This window comes from Polypterus senegalus, chromosome 8 (genome assembly GCF_016835505.1).
Source record: "Polypterus senegalus isolate Bchr_013 chromosome 8, ASM1683550v1, whole genome shotgun sequence".
NCBI lineage: Eukaryota > Metazoa > Chordata > Cladistia > Polypteriformes > Polypteridae > Polypterus > Polypterus senegalus.
In genome coordinates this window covers 158,792,714-158,810,440 of record NC_053161.1, presented here as the reverse complement: position 1 = coordinate 158,810,440, position 17,727 = coordinate 158,792,714, and the positions used below count along the sequence as shown (strand labels likewise).

At 39.1% G+C, this 17,727-nt stretch overlaps 1 protein-coding gene across 1 annotated transcript in view; it reads left to right on the top strand.

Annotated features, from left to right (window-relative positions):
* LOC120533164 (NACHT, LRR and PYD domains-containing protein 12-like) overlaps nt 1-17,727 on the top strand; it is a 39,857-nt gene that overhangs the window by 18,535 nt on the left and 3,595 nt on the right. Inside the window, exons 5-10 of the mRNA XM_039759867.1 lie at nt 5,789-5,854; nt 5,943-7,668; nt 10,037-10,210; nt 10,592-10,765; nt 10,995-11,168; nt 13,464-13,637. Of these exons, the coding sequence (XP_039615801.1) occupies nt 5,789-5,854; nt 5,943-7,668; nt 10,037-10,210; nt 10,592-10,765; nt 10,995-11,168; nt 13,464-13,637 (2,488 nt within the window). The remainder of the gene's footprint in view (nt 1-5,788; nt 5,855-5,942; nt 7,669-10,036; nt 10,211-10,591; nt 10,766-10,994; nt 11,169-13,463; nt 13,638-17,727) is intronic.

The window sequence follows — 17,727 nt, the reverse complement described above, 5'->3', positions numbered from 1 at the left end:
GACACAGTAAGAAAATAAAATAAGTCAACATTAATTAACATAGAATAAGAGCAAGGTCCGATGGCCAGGGTGGACAGAAAAAACAAAAAAAAAAAAACTCTAGACGGCTGGAGAAAAAAATAAAATCTGTAGGGATTCCAGACCATTAGACTGCCCAGTCCCCTCTAAGCACTATAAATCATCAACCCATTTTCAAACATGCTGTTTTGTTTCGGGAAAATGGTTCAAGGGATTAGAACATAAGTAGGCAAAGAATCAGAGAGAAGAGGTCCAATACTTCTATTTTATTTACTTAATCAACTATAATAATCAAACACATATAATGCAGACATACAAAACAAAACAATACTTACAGACATATAAAAAGACACAGAGCCATCATCCCAGACCAGTAGACTGAGGGGGCCCGCTTGTCAGTCTTGTCAGAGGACCAACTCATTTTGCCTTTCAAATACCGGGCAGTGCGCGCTGTCCCCACGGTTGAGCCTCCAAAGAAACTGAGGGCGAAACCTTCCCTTATATACTAATTGAGCGTCCTTGCCCAAAGCGGCTTACGTGCAAGCAGTGTATACAGAAGTGATTAGTTTCAGCATACACACCTTTCCACGGGACGCAGTGTTGTTTTGCACTTGGTCCTGATGATGACGACACCTGGTACCAAAAGGCACACAAAAATACAGTAAAAGCCCCTCAAAGTGAAAAACAAGTCAGCATAACCCTCTGGCCATATTCCCAGTACTTTTCCTTCTTGTACCCCTCAAAGTGAAAAACAAGTCAGCATAACCAGACGGCACCTGATACCAGGAGGCACACAAAAATACAGTAAAAGCCCCTCAAAGTGAAAAACAAGTCAGCATAACCCTCTGGCTATATTCCCAGTACTTTTCCTTCTTGAAGCTGGTTTTTGCACTGAGCGACCAACGCCCATCTGCTCTGATTCTTTAGAAAAATCCTTCCATTACACATGCTTAGTCCAAAGGTATATAAAGGTATGTTACTCCCTGGCTGCAAAATGGTTTAAAGGTTTGTACAGATGTGTACAGATTGGCGTCCAGAACAGAACTGAGGGGATCGAGGAAAGGTGGCGGCTTTAAAGGTCAGTATAGGAAGTGACATCAAAGGAGCAGGAACTGGAAGGGCCTTAATCCATAGTCTCACACCCGGAAGTGATGTCCATGGGGCCGGAACCAGGAATGACGTCATCAGGGAGAGGTTGGAATTTCCCGTGAACGGTCTATAGAAAAGCAAGAGAAAGAATTTGTGCACTTCCTCCCTCCGTGCTACCTACCGATCTGGCTCGAAATTGCTCTCATTCAAGCCCTTTAGCTGCTTCCCCATGCGCATGTGTGTGACACCATGTACCCGGGTGGGGTGATGGTGGAGGAGTTATGGGTGGATATTTTTGGGAAGCATCAGTTAATTTTATTGTCTTACAGATTGCTGCAACTCAGCACACGCAGTGATATTCTGAAATGTCTTATGATGAGTCAAAGGTGATTTGCTAATTTAAAAAAAGGTACAAATCCAAATGCCCTGTTGGCATGAAACTCTAAAATTAGATCTGCCTCATATTAAAGTGGGTTTGACTAAATGTCACACAACAGGAAACTAGAAGGTTTTTTTTTTTTCTTCAGGAAACTGAAGTTGCCTTTAGTCACTTAAACACGTTGTCCTCAGTTGTTCTCCTTCTACTATCTTCTGAACAAAAACACCAAATCAGCATGCGTTTTAGAAAAAAATCATACTTCACTGTGTTTGTTCATAGCTTGGCTATAGTACACGATTTGTCTTTTATTATCATGCATGCAAATGACAGGTTAGTGTTGATTTGTCCAAGCTTCCAATGATGTACACGCAAGAAGACAATGGCACTCGATTTTTTTAAAAATGTAAGGCACTACTTTTATACACCGTGTAATTAGTTTATTTCAGATTTTCAGAAAACTTGTTTTCATGATTACATTCCTATTGTAGCGAATCTCTGTGTGGAGTTCTACCTTGCCTGATGAAGGGGCCTTAGCTGCCTCGAAAGCTTGCATTTGTATTCTATTTTAGTTAGCCAATAAAAGGTGTCATTTCACCCTACTTTCTCCTGTATCCATCTATGGCTAACACGGTACAACCCTCTACTGCTATGGCGAAGAGGAGAAAGGAAAACAACATGGTATATCCAGCAAGGGGTGCTAGCTCCCTTGTTGGAATAAGTTCTTTTGTAATTGTGGCATGTTACATAACCGAAACTATATAGATATAATATTAAAAGCTGATACCCACTCCCTTAGTGATACAGCGGTAAGAAATCACATAGGAAAAATAACTTATCTTTCTTTAATGACGATTTACGCAGCATAACAGACGCTAAACCATGACAAGACCTTGTGTAGAGTCTGCCATTTTCGCCGCTGCGTTGGACGGATTTTCCGGATCGGATGACGGTATCTCCCATCCGTCCGTCAGCTCCAAAGGTATGCTGGGCACTTTTCCAAGGCTTTATACTCTTTCTTCATGTGCAGGCCTCCACTTAGGTAAATCATGCCATTCTAAACAAGAAAAGAAGATCGAGTGCCACACTGACTCTGACACACAGAAATAGTGCACGTTGCCCATTTGCACTTGTTCTTGTCTCGTCTTAAAATGCTTGCCTAGCAGTTCTAAATGATGAGCCCCTGTGTGCTAAATCTGGTGTAGCTGCGTTTTCCCAAAATTACCAAAGTTCTGCAGCTTCAACTCAAAAAATGGGATTCAACAAAAGCCTGACGCGCAGAAATGATTCCACAGACAAAATATCTTCATTTTTGAAAGTTTAGTTAAGTTTTAAAGTAAGACAGATCACACAAAAAAAAGAAAATTAAAATCGCAAAAAAGGGAAAATTAATATTAAGAAAAGTTGAATTCTAAGCTTAAATCTGGTTACATCTCAAATCGTTACTATTTACTTAACATTTCTGGACCATTTCAAAACGGTCAGAAAACTGTATGCTTATCCCATTTCTAAGCTTAAAATGGGTCTTTCAAGTCCTTCTTTACTGGGACTTGTTCCAAACAAACTGAGCTTATTATCACACTGTTATTCAGTTATAGTAAGAAGGTTCTATCTCTTGCTAACTTATAGGGGGAAAAGACTATACCATAAGCTATGACTATGAAAGAGATTAATATTCTATTCAAATTAAGCAAACATTAATATGAGTTTAACTCAAAACTTTAACTTTCTAAGATTGGCTCTTACATCTGGCCTTGTGTTAGCTGTACTTGTGAGTGGATTTATAAAATATTTTTTGTACAGAGCACAGTGACATATTAAACTTATATACTTATTACACATGGTTTGTGGAAATAATAATAAAATAGAATAATGTATTATTCTTTAAGGTTACTATAAAGATTTAATAAAAGGAACCATGTCTTTAAGCAATGTTATGGTTAAAAAGAAATAAGCAATATCTATTTACATCCCTGACTGCCACTTCTCCATTGTTATGACCGTGGAGAACACCCAGTGTGCTGGTCTGGTGTTTCATTCAGCCCCAAAGCACGCTGTGAACCTTTGATCCTTTCAGTCCAGTTCATTACTTGTTGACCTGTTCAACTTCCACAGCCTGCTATGGCTTTCATTTTTAATCCTTTTATGTTTTTACTCAGACAGCTGCCCAGGGCCATCTCCTCCAAATGTTATTGGTTGTGGGAATCCTGTTGAGCTCAGCCCTCAGTTTCTTTCAATAGTTTTAGTTTACATAGGCTGTAATCCACTGGAGGCTAACCTTCATACTGCCCGGTGCCAAAACAATGCTGAGTCAGCTATTTAAGCTTAAAGATTCACCACTTCACAGCCAAGACGCTACACTTTTTTCCTGCAATCAGTGCTTCAAGTGGAACCAAATTACTGGTAGTACTCATTTTGGTCAGTACCTTGTCCCTCCTACCAATTTATTATTACTTTTACACACTTGGGAGGAGAGCTCCCCCTTGGAGATCGGAGTGCATGTATATTAGTATACAATATTGATGGGGGTGGGGGTCCCATTGAAACTTCGAGTACCACTGCTACTGACCCACTTTGAGCATTTAGTCTGTGATGCTGCAAATATACCTGCACTCTTCCCATTCAAACTGTATGAGAGGTGCACTGATCAGGCTGCCTTTCCTCAACTGAAGCACACTCCTTCTAGACCAGCTAAGCATGGGGAGATCACATGCCTCCTGCTGTGAATATGAGTGCTTTCTTGTGAGGCAGTGAGATAAAATAAAAAAGTGACTTCTGTGGTTTGGCACTTTGAGGATATTTCTGCAAATGTTTGGAGCCAATTGACAATATTTACTTAACATCATCAATGAGTCCAGCCACTCGGCGATGCACAAAATCATCGACCATCTGCCAAGCACTTGGCTGGACTTTTTTGTGCAACATGTTCTAGAAACCATTATTAACACTGAAACATATAAATGACTCCCCAGGAAACCAAATCTTCTAGCTTTATTCTTTCTTTTTTTAAGCCTTCCTGGGTCTACAGTTGTGCTTGAAAGTTTGTGAACCCTTTAGAATGTTCTATATTTCTGCATAAATATGACCTAAAACATCATCAGATTTTCACTCAAGTCCTAAAAGTAGATAAAAAGAAACCAGTTAAACAAATGAGACAAAAATATTATACTTGGTCATTTATTTATTAAGGAAAATGATCGAATATTACATATTTACATATTGTGAATTTTCCCTTGGAATTAATAAAGTATCTATCTATCTATCTATCTATCTATCAGTGGCAAAAGTATGTGAACCTTTGCTTTCAGTATCTGGTGTGACCCCCCTTTGCAGCCATAACTGCAACTGAACGTTTCCAGTAACTTTTGATCATTCCTGCACACCGCTTGGAGGAATTTTAGCCCATTCCTCTGTCCAGAAATGTACAACAAGAGTCAATAAGTCACACTAAATTTACCCAAAAAATGGAATGCCGCTGCCTTCTAAAGGTCACACTCATAGCTACATACACTTCCCATTGTCTAGAGACATTACTTTTTCTTTTACAATGGCGGGAGACATACTGTAAAGTTTAATTCTTCTCAGTAACTGACCTTACCTCTTCCTTCATGTTCATAGTTATAATCAGTAGTTGTGTTCATTTTATCCTTCTCAATTCTTTGAGAGGTTACTGGAGAAATGTTCTCCAGTGTTTCACCTTTTTCTTTTCGTATCCCAAATTTTCAGATCCAAAGTTGTGTTATTTTTTTACCCCATGTATATTTTCTGAACTTGTGCTTTTCATTCTCATTTGAGAAAACTGTCAGCTGATGTCAAACCCTGTGTTCTTTCATGTCTGACATTTGATTTTGTTTGTGATCCTCTATTCATTTCCAGTTTAGGTCATAACTTCTCAGATCTCTCGCTCAGATTTTTAATGATGAATTTCAAACCAAAAGCTTTTTTTTGTCTTTAGATAAAAGATTTATGTGAACTGGTAAACTTGATCCAGTATTCCATGCTGTCAGGTCAACTCAGTCATTATGTTTGAAATAGTGATCTCCATGCCTACTAGGTGTGATTAACCTTGGTGACAAATTTGCACACACATTTTCCTTTCGTTCCTTGCATTTCTGTTTCAGGCGTTTCCATTTTGTGTCGCCATAAAGTAACCGTGTGGCACCAGTCACTCAAATTTATACAAGGGATAATTTCTGCATTTCAGTTTTTAGTTTTTTAAATGTTTTTCAAGGAAGTAACCATTACCTTTGAATATGTTATGCTCTTCCTCCTCATGTTTGTGATTGTCTATTGCTGTCTCTCTAGGATTGGACCTTATGAAGGATATTCAAGCCAATCTTAAGCACCCTGACATTGACACTGATATCAGAGGTAACCGACTAGTCTCGTGTCTCTAGTTACCAAGTCCTCCAGCCCTGCCCTCCTCTGTTTTCTCACTTGTTTGTGATTTTTTTTTTAGGTCTTTATGACAAACACAAAGGAAATGTCTTTGAATTCACAAGAAATCTGGAGGAACAGCCTTCTTCTATAGAGCCATGCACCAGAGCTGTGGGCTTTGAGACTCGATACATAGAGCTGGTGGTCATTAATCAGTACAAAAGAACCTATAATGAGACTCAACATGAACTTGTGAAAACTGGGAGGACTCATGCAGAGCTGGTGGAGCAGCGGACAAAAGAAAAATGTGAGCGTATCTGGACTGAGCAGCTTTTCAGAAGGTGTTCTAGAGGTGACATTCCCCCCAAAATTGTATTGGTCAGTGGAGTGGCTGGAATTGGGAAGACTACCATGGTACAGAAAATCATGTATGACTGGGCCAGAGGTGCTCAATACCAGAGGTTTGCATTTGTGTTTGTGTTCAAATTCCGAGAGCTCAACCTCCTTGACAATGAGAATGAACCACAGATGCCACTAACCAGGCTGATTGTGAGACACCATAAATATCTTAATGACCCACGGCTGAGAGAAATCCTGCAGAAACCTGAATCTATCCTCTTTATATTTGATGGCCTGGATGAGTACAAACACAAACTGGATTTCACACAGCGTCGGCTCTGCTCAAACATAAATGACTATTTTCCTGTTCACATACTGGTCACCAGCCTTGTCAGCCAGACATTACTGAAGGGTTGTTCAGTTCTCATGACAAGCAGACCAACAGCCCTCGAGTCACTGGACATGAAGAGATTTGATCGATTTGCAGAGATCCTAGGGTTTTTCCATGAACAAAGGCTGATGTACTTTAAGAAGTACTTTGTTGACACTGATTTGGGCAGTGAAGCTTTTCAGTACGTGGAGGATAACACTGTCCTCTACACCATGTGCTTCAACCCCTCATACTGCTGGATTATTTGCTCTGGGCTGAAGAGCTATTTCACCAAGCCTGAAGAAGAGCGAGGAGCTGCGCCCAGAACTGTCACTGAGCTCTTTGTGATGTTCCTTCACAACATCCTGACCAATCACAGACGAGAAGCCGAGAACCAGAGGGAGATTCTGATTAAACTGGGAAAGATGGCTTATTATGGGGTGGATAAAAGGATTCTTGTGTTTTATGACAAGTTTGAGATGTCCACCTTTGGTCTCCGGCCATTTCTGTCCTCTTCATTCCTCTCTGGGTTCCTCAAGGAAATCCTGCAAACAGAAAGCACTTTAGACCACACAACGTACACATTCTTCCACCTCACACTACAGGAGTTCATGGCTGCTTGTGTCTTCTACCTGGATCCATCAGAGGACATTGTGAAGATGCTAGAAAATCTAGACTCTTGTAAAGATGGACGATTTGAAATATTCACTCAATTCCTGGCAGGACTGGCTACACAGTCTGCGTTTGACACATTGGAAAAAATTCTTGGGACATTAGAGAGGAAAAAAGCAAAGCGGATCCTGGAGTGGGTGAAGCAAAGAGCTGAGCGGGCTCTGAAGGGAAGACAGAAGGGCATACGTTTACAAGTATGTCAGTGGCTCTGTGAAACTCAGAATACAAAATTAATCAGAGATGCTATTGGGATGGATTTAAAGATGGATTTTAGTAAAACAACATTATCCCCTCTTGACTGTGCTGTGCTGGGCACTGTCATCAACTGCTGTAGAGAGCTTCGGGAGCTTGATCTGTCAAACACAAGTCTTACCCCAGAATGCATCAAGAAACTGGCATCAGGTCTTATCTTCTGTAAATGTGTGAAGTGAGTAATAAAACCTTCTTAAGTTTAGTTTTACTGTCTGAAACTTTGGGGTTTCAGTGGAATCACTAAATCAAACATACTATGCACTTTTAAGATTTTCAGATAGGCCCCATTAAGGAAGGGATATCACTACAGTAATTTGTTCCAAAACTCTGGACGCGACCCAATTTGGTCACGACCCAAACGTAATTTCCCCCATAAGATTATATGTAAATACAATTAATCCATTCCAGAGAGCATGAACTGTATGTAAATATTTTTTTTTAACACAGTGTAATATTAAACTAAATGTAAAAACATTGAATAATACTGAGAAAACCTTGAACAACAGAGAAAACTAACATTGGAAGAGTTTGCACTACACCCTTACGAACCGCTCGCTGTAAACACTTTTTTTTTAATGAGTTTGAAAAATCCTTAATTTATACAAAAATTAACCATAAACAACCAAGAAAACTAACCTTGCGTGAGTTGAGCTCTGGCATGAAGGAAGTGAGGAGGAAGCTGGTTCGAGTGGAGGTTACAGTTTTGAGGGAGAGTTCGGCTCCGTGTTGGAGGAATGTTCTCCTTCAGGTGTTTTCTCTCTTGTGATTTCTTGGGTTTCTGGTGTTTTTAGCCGTTTAGTTGGTGGACCAGACTTCATGAAATAGCGGTCTAATGTGACTTGCCTTTTCCTGCGCATTAAAATTTTTTGGAAATGCGAAACGACATGGTCGTTCATCATGTTTACCACTCTGTTCGCAACCACTTTGTCAGGGTGGTTCTTCTCGAAAAAATTCCTGGCACTCGTTCCATTTTTCTATGACGGCTTTTATTGCATCACTTTTTATATCTGCCCTTTCCTCTTCTTCGCTGAGGACTGCTCCTCAGTGAGCAACTTATGCTGCTCCTGCTGGAGTTCAGAGAGTTCCTCCGTCGTCGGCGCCTCCTTGTGATCCAGGACCAGCTCCTCAATGTCCTTATTGTCCACTTCAAGACCCATGCTCTTGCCCATGGACACAATCTCATCCACAATAGGAGGCTCAAATCTTTCGAAATCCGTTCAGGAACGCATTCAGGCCAAAGGTTCTTTCAGGCCGAGTTCAAGGTCCGGTATGTGACGTCTTTCCAGGTTTTATCGATGAGGTTGACGCAATGAACAATATTAAAATGGTTCTTTCAGAACTCCTTCAGGGTCAAAGACGTCTCCTTGGTCACATTAAAACACCTGGCGAATAGTCCTTTGATGTACATCTTCTTAAAATTTGATGTAACTTGCTGGCCCATGGGCTGCAGAAGAGGAGTCATGTTGGGGAACACGACCTTAGTTAAGTCGTACTCCTCGACCATATTGTCAACCAAATTTGGAGGGTGTGCTAGTGCATTGTCCATCAGAAGAAGGCATTTTTTAGACAGATTATTCCCTTCAAGATATCGCTTCATGGTGGGAGCGAAAGCCTCATGCAGCCATTCCAAAAACAAGATCCTTGTGACCCAACCCTTCATGTTTGCCTTCCACATTACGGGCAAAGATCTTGACTAGACATTGTTTTCCTCTCTTGCTAAATGAATCTTAGTCCGAAGAGGTCTATTAATTTTTTTACGTTTAAGATGTCTCACTTAAAGCATTCCAATTTTGTTACATGTCCTAGTGTGTATGTGTATATAAACATAGGGAATTCCAGTTTCTGTATTACCTCTTGCCTGAAGAAGGGGCCTGAGTTGCCTTGAAAGCTCGCATATTGTAATCTTTTTAGTTAGCCAATAAAAGGTGTCATTTTGCTTGACTCCTCATTACATTCATAATAACTAACACGGTACAACACCCTAGTATTAAAAAGCAAACTAAAACTTGAGAACATGAGTGACTTCAGCGAGCAGTAAAGGAACAAAGTAGTAAACTTTTTAAGATGTAACCAAATTCACTTTTTTTATTCTTCATTAAAATGGAAACTGCACATTTGACTCTGATTAGGGCAGTAGAAGGACAATGAGATCTACAAGTCTTCAGGGAAAAAGATGTGATACAACAAAAGAAGAGAAACAAAATTGAGAGTGACATTTGAAATTTTGTGTGAATTAGGAAATTAAATTAAGACTTTTGAATTGCTGAATTGATGTTTATTCTTTTATTTTTCCACACATTGAAATATAATGTATGTCCAGTAGTATATAAATATGTAACGAGCATCCAGGCTTTCAGCTTTATATTAGGGTTTTAAATTGTGCTCAGTATATGTTAAAGCACACATGTACTTTGAAGCACATAAGGAAAAGAAATGCCAATTTGCAAAACAGGGTTCAGAAGTGGAACTGATTACCTGAGGAAGCTGATTTAGATTTTATCTGCAATCCTTTGATTTCACCTCCTTTCTTCACATCTCTACAGGCTGCAGTCATGTGGTCTCACCTCTGAATGTTGTGATGCTATCTCCTTTGCTCTCGCTGCTGAACATTCACTTTTGAATGAGTTGAATCTGGGAAGCAGTAAACTGGATGATTCAGGAGTGCGTCTGTTGTGTGAAGGCCTAAGGAGCAAAAACTGTAAATTGGTGAAACTAAGGTGAGGAATCATTAAGCGTCCTTAACAGTTTGTGAAAAAGTGAGAGATTTTTATGGATTTAAATCCCTAAAGTCTTTATGGATGTGACTATTTAAGACCCACAAAATAAAAACACATGACATGTTCAGAAAGAGCACAGCATCACATGCAAAATCCGATTTGTTGGTTTTAATACTGTTTGTCACATTGTCACTCCAGATGTTGTATCATTAACTCTCACACAATTAGATTTAGGGACTGTTGCTGGTCTTCTGCTCCTGTCACTAGTTTTGGAAGATACAGAAGTTAGAATCTCATTTGTAGTGTTTATGCATATATGACAGCAAACCAGAACCTTCAGTACTTGGTGAGTGTTCACTTACTCTCTCCCCCTCTCCGCAGTCTGTCTCAATGTGGTCTCACCTCTGGATGTTGTTCAGCTCTCTCCATGGCTCTCTGTATTGGCCACTCATACCTGACTGAGCTGGAGCTGGGATGGAATAAACTGGAAGATGCAGGAGTGCGTTTGCTATGTGAAGGGCTGAAGAACAAAAGCTGTAAATTGGAGAAACTCTGGTGAGAAAACACTGAGTGTGTGACAAAGACATTTCATATATTAATGCATTAAAGACAAAAAATTAGAGCTTGCATTTAAAAATTACACAAGGTGACACCAATGCTTACTGCAGCAACACCTACGTAATCTGATTTCAATTATTTTGTGTTTGATATTTTATTACCTGTGCATTAGATTATTATTGCGCTTCATTAACACTTTTCACTTGCTTTCTCCTTATCACTACAGTCTGCGGTCATGTGGACTCACGTCAGAATGTTGTATATATCTGTCATCGGCTCTGTCTGTGGGACACTCAAGCCTGATTGAGTTGGAGTTGACTAACAATAAGCTGGAGGACTCAGGAGTGCATCTGCTCTGTGAGGGAATAAAGAATCGAAATGGTAAATTAGAGAAACTGAGGTGAGCAAACACTGAGTGTTTTCTGTTGTTTTTCCCCCAAAAGCATTAAGAGCAAACCAAATGAAATGCTAGATGTAACCAGGAAATTGGAGATTAATTTTAATGACTTTAAAATATTTCCACTGTGTCTTTGAATTGAGTCTCTTTCAGCTTTACTTTATATCCTCTGAATTCCTTAAACATAATGTGACAACCATCAAAATATAGTCTGTAATATTTTTGTCATCTATGCCCATTTTTTGGGACCCTTATACTTACAATCAAAAGTATTTTATTTTACAAATTATGTGCATCTTCTCTCTCTCTATCAGTGAGACTTCTCTTCCCTGGTCACTGATCTTATCTCTTTACTACTACAACTTCTTGTTTCTCTACTTAAGGCAGTCCTGCCTTAATTATGATGCGTTCTGTTGTATTTAATTTTTTTTCAAACCTTGTATATTTTTTTGTTATTATTTTGATATCTTTGGAGATTACAATCTAATTTGAAAAGATGATTAGAGTGTCTTATGATGTCTTGATGCCCCTGTTCCTATAAATGTTCTGTGATTTCTTTGATTCTTTTCTTGTCTTTCTACCACTGTTTCCCCCAAAACTCACTCCTAAGGTTTTAGCCTATCCCTATGTTGGTTCATTATATGACATCCATCCATTATCCAACCAACTATATCCTAACTACAGGGTCACGGCGTCTGCTGGAGCCAACACAGGGCGCAAGGCAGGAAACAAACCCCAGGTAGGGTGCCAGCCCACCGCACGGCGCACACATTAGGGACAATTTAGGATCGTCAATGCACCTAACCTGCCTGTCTTTGGACTGTGGGAGGAAACCCATGCAGACACGGGGAGAACATGCAAACTCCAAGCAGGGAGGACCCGGGTCTCCTAACTGCGAGGCAGCAGTGCTACCCACTGCGCCACTGTGCCACCCCATTATATGACATGCTTAAGATAAATTGACAGGTCCAAGAAATCAAGAGACTTAACTTGATCTTAATGATATACTGGCATGAATACTAATTTCACCATTTATTTTGAAAGAATTACATACAAAGCATGATGTGAACAAGAGTAGAAATTCAGAATTGGGTGAACTGAAATGCCATAGACATGTAGCCACAGAAATCAGTAGTCCCCCAAGATAAAAACCTTTAGATTATTAGATGCTATAGCAGTCCTGCAGTCCTTTGTTGATGATGATTTGACAGTTAGTTAATTTCTTAATGTGAAACTGTTTCTCTCTGCAAGCAGAATCCTGGATTAATATTCAGTTATTTGTCATTTAGTTAAGAACATAAAGTTAAGAACTTTCCACCAGACTTTGTCTTATTTGTCTAACTGGTGAATGAAGTGTTCAATGAAAAGTGGACTGGATTGAGATGTAAGGTTACAACAATGTACCAAGTTCAGTTGAAACCAAAGTGGTTATACTTTAATAAAGAGCCATTAATCTTTAAAGATACTGAGTCTCCTGTAGCTAGTATGTCTATTTTAATTCACTCTAAGAGACGCAGGGCAGGGAACTCTCAGCTAAAAATAGTTAAACACTTTTTTTAAACTTTTACTGCAATTTCATAGGCTGTATATCCTGTAGTGTTTCCAAAATGTGTGTCATAAAGGTTTTCTAGCCTGTACAGAATCTCTGACCTTGTGCTGTGCTTTGTGTCTCATTGTTGGCTATCCCTTAAACTCTAAAATACGCAGTCAGTCTGTGTTATATCAAGGAAAGACTCACAAGATCCCAGAATTCTCTATCTCTGACCAGTCTCCAGTGCATTTCCAGACCATAACTGTGTTCAGCATGAAACAAAGCACCATGGGCTAAGTGACAAAAGCAAGAACTTGTGGTAGTGTGAAATAGTGACACAGTATTTCAAACATCAAGGTTGCTAGTTCAGTTTTCAGCTGTGTATTGCTTGATGATGCTCCAGCTATTAAATATCCTTGGGCAGTGGTAATAATGGATAAAGCCATCAGCCAAATGTTAGAAGATAGTAATAAAAGAGAGAAGAATCTCATTAATTTATTTTGACACTGCAATGAAGGATAATGGCAATTCATAGAGATGTCAAAAGTAATCTTTAAAGAAACATTGGAGTGAACTTCCTTTGTAATCTTCAGTGTCTGGTTTCTTTAAAGTAAGAGGTTGCCTGTGTTGGTACAAATGGCATTGTGTCCCTTGTATGAGTAAGAATTTGTCCCCTGCAATTAAGACTTTTTCATCGGATTCAGACTTAGAAAAGATGAAACGTGTCAGTATAAATTTCTTCACTTTCTGTCTACTTATTCCTACAGGTTGAACTCATGTCATCTCACCTCTGAATGTTGTGAAGATCTTTCCTTGGCTCTATCTGCTGAACACTCACAGCTGACTGAGCTGCAGTTAAATGACAATCAACTAGGGAATTCAGGAGTGCATCTGCTATATGAGGGGTTGAGGAACAATAACTGTAAATTAGAGGGACTGTGGTAAGTCAAGACTGTGGGACCGTTTAATGAAAAGTTCATAGCCATGTTCGCATTTTAAATCCTAAAAAGCAACTGATGTTAAATTCGCTAAAGCTAAGTATAACTAACATTGCCATTTTTTCTATTCCGAATGTTGATAAATCTACAATGGCCATTCAACCTGGCTAGTGTGTGTGCAGGATGTTAATTATATTTATTTATTATTTAACAACAATGTTTTTATTTTTTATATTTTAAAATTACACATATTTGTAGACCGAATGTAATTGGACGGTCATTGGAAGCACATTCTAAAGCTTTGGAGGAAAAAACTAAGAAACGTTTGATATTTTACAAGGGAAGGTGTAATGGGGTCTCAAGTTATGTTGAAGAATAAAGAGAATTGAACTGCAATAAGGGCTGCACAAAATGCATTTCTGAAACTTGATTTGTTGCTGCTATTTTACTTTGTTGCTATGCATTTGTAACATATGAAATATTACGATAATTATCTGTATAATGTCTTTGAAGTCAGAGTTTAAAATGCAGATAAGACGGTTTATGAAACATTTCTCTATACACAGAGTGAGAAGTCCACTTCCGAATAATTTTAGAAGTAACACAAGAACACATACAAGAAGTTTCTGATTTATTTCACTAGCACCGCTTCCCCATATGATGGATACTTATGTAACGGCCAACCCCTTGCCCAGACCGGCCACTACACTACCAAGAGCCTGATGACTCTCGAGGTGATAACAAGCCATAACCAGCAAACAGTAGACAGATATGTAAAACCAAAAACGGATATATTGACAAGGATAAATATTAATACACACGAAGACAGATGAATATTCAATAATATATTATTATATATATATATATATATGTGTGTGTGTGTGTGCGCACACAAACCACCACTAACCCAGTGACACCAGTGAATAATTATTAAACGAAAACACAATATTTACAAAACCCTTCCTTGCCCCAAATAATAAACAAATAAACACGAAACACAAGCACAGATGAATGATAAACAACAATGGAAATGAAAGTGATAAATGAGTCCAAAAGCTAATAAAATCCGGTAACAGTTGAATGTTGACGGATGTGATATATTGCTTCCTCCCGGCATTACAAAAAATGACTTCACCGTAAGTGTCCTCAGCAATGGTTGATATGTATCCAAACCCCGGGGTTTCTTGCTCCTGGTAGTCGTGATAATGGTTCGCATCCATCAGAAGCAAGTAATGGAATTGTACAATGATTGGAAATGAGATGAAATATGAATGCATAATTATTCTTTTTCTTCTCTCTCCTTCCTCCTTTTTTGCCTTTCGCTCCTCTCGTTTAAATACAGAATGTCCAGATTTAACTGGTGGATTCAACAGGTGATTTCCGTCTTTGGTTGCGGTCTCCGTTCATCATCCTTCGCCTTTTCACTTACGGGGATAACATTTACCGATACACACATATAGTACAGCAAACAGGACAATGAAAAAAAAACACACTCGGCACTGACAATAAAACAAATACTTATTATATAGCCCCGCTGCAACTTTAATATTCTATCTATGATATCAAAAGGATGGATATGAATAACTTTAAGGGGATAGGACTTTAGATCTTATGAGCACTCCAGGAAGAGGACTAAGGTTGCAAATGTATGAGAATCCAAACCCCACACCCTGCCAAAACTTCGAGCAACTAATAAGATAAATGCTACTTAAAATCAACACACACATTAGAGGTATTCCAGATTTTTCTTCTGCTTTCAGATCTAAAGGATGATCCAGGTATGAATTGCCACTATCTATTTGCTTTCACTTACGCACTAGCTATTTAATAATATATTTAAAGATTAAAATTTATGAAGCCAGCTTCCTTGCTTGTACATTTTGCTCTATTCTGCCACTAGTGGCAGGGAAAGAAGTTCTTTTTCGCACCTAGTTCAGTCAGGGTAAATGAGAGAGAGAACACTCCCAAAAGAGAAGCTATAGTGCTAGTCATAGCAGGGTGAAGTCTGAAGGTAGTCAAATGTATTCCTGGATGCTAGTTTTGCAACTTTGAATTGTATATTTCCAAGGTTGACAAGTGTAAGAATAGGCAAACAGAAGTAGTGGCAGCAGTGTAACATAACTATGTGTCTACAAGAATAAAATCTTGCTTTTAATAAAGGACTTTGTTTTAAGGAGAGGTGTCCCCAAAAGATTTATATTCCAATATAGTTAAAAATGATCATGGTTACGGTATATTATCATGATATGACCTATGTGCAGTTTAGGTGCTTCTGTTGGCCAAATTTCTTAGGTTAACAAGGACTAGTTCTTCTGTTTGCTTTCATGAGAACCATTTTAATAAACTAAACTAATAATAATGATTTTTTTTTTATTGATATAACACCGTTGTCATGCTCAAAACACTTCACAGAAGCGCTATTCTTTGGTGGATTTGCTAGTGTGCTTTGGATCATTAACATTTTGAAAGGACCATTTCCAGTTCAACTTCAACCTTCAGACAGATGGTCTCACATTCTCCACAATCACACATACATAATGCAGAATTCATAGTTGAAACAATCATACATGGACTATCTTAATCAACATCATACATATGCATTCATGATACTACAGTCCTTAGAGAAACCTCTCTCCTGATGCATTGTGGTTTGCTCTTCAACTGACTGTGCTAAGAGCATCTGTGCCTCTCCTGTTGCATAAGTGCCAGCGTTTGAGTGGCTACCCATTATCACCTGGCACATGAAATAACATGATTGTTGTTACAATGAATTATACAGGCTATCTGAAAAACTGAGGGTTCAGCCAGTTACCTTACCAACAAGGTTGGTACAGGATCAACAGTAAGTCATCTGCCATAGCTACTTTGCCACAAAATACAGGAATCGTGGGATGATGCAGGCCACCAAGCCACAATGTTTGTCAGTCAGTCTCAGCTTGGGTGCAGATTGCCTGTTTATTTTGGCAAAAACATGTTATATTTTATGTATGTACACTCATACCAGACAGAAAATAAATGTAGTGCTTCATTGTTTCGTTAGTGGCTTCCAAAACAGCAGGTATGATAGAGTGAAGCTTGTCAAAGATATTGCTGACCTGTTGTTCAGTTCTCGGAGAAGTGACGACAGGTAGTTTATATAAACCAATGAAAAACAAAAAAGTTCCTCAGTGCAAATACACAAAATTGACACTCATAAAAGTTAACTAAAATAGAGTCTGTACATCATAATTATCACTTTTGAAATGTAATATGCTTGCGACGTCAACACACATTCTAAGAACGGCTCGGTGATTAAATCTATTAGGTGCGTGAGTTTTTGTTTAGCTTGTTTGGCTGCACATCCCTACTTTATTGAGGGTGCCGGCATTTCTCAATTTCTCCAGAATGTTGCGTACGGATATGCCAGAGATGCTATAAGTATACACACATTCTCCCACCAAGTTTTCCTTTATAAATTCTGACGTTTGCGTGTGAAGTTGCTTGCACACATTTCAAACCTCCTTTTGTGAGTGTGCAGGTTTTATAAATCTGAATCCTGGTCTTTGTCTGTATACTCAATGACAAAGTGTACTCTTGCTGTAATGTTCGTTTTGGACAGCAAAGGCTTTTCAAGTTCCAGGACCATGCAACATAAAAACAAGTTATCCAGGGAGGGCTACGTACAAGGGGGATCATACATATAAATAAATGTGTATGTTGTGGCCACCAGGGGGTGCTCCAGCTCCACAAACCCGACAGACAGACGTGGACACAGGTTCAGTACAACAACATACCATTAATTTGCAGGGGAAAACACTTCCCAAGTAGCATTTGCCAGGAAAGCACAATAAACAGAATCCACAGCACTTTTTTTTTTTCTCCTTCTTTTCTCTCTTCAACCTCCAAATCTCCTGGCAAGCGTTGTCCTGTTCAAGTAGTGGCAGTAGGCATCTTTTATCCTGCACCTGGTAGTACTTCCAGTGGCCCATGAGCGTGGTCTGGAAGCACTTGGGGGTGAGGTGGAAGCCTGACAAAGTAGGTCTCCGTAGTTCCTGCAGCACCCCTTGACAGCACACATGGAACCCAACAGGGCTGTGCCGGACTCCAAGTCCTG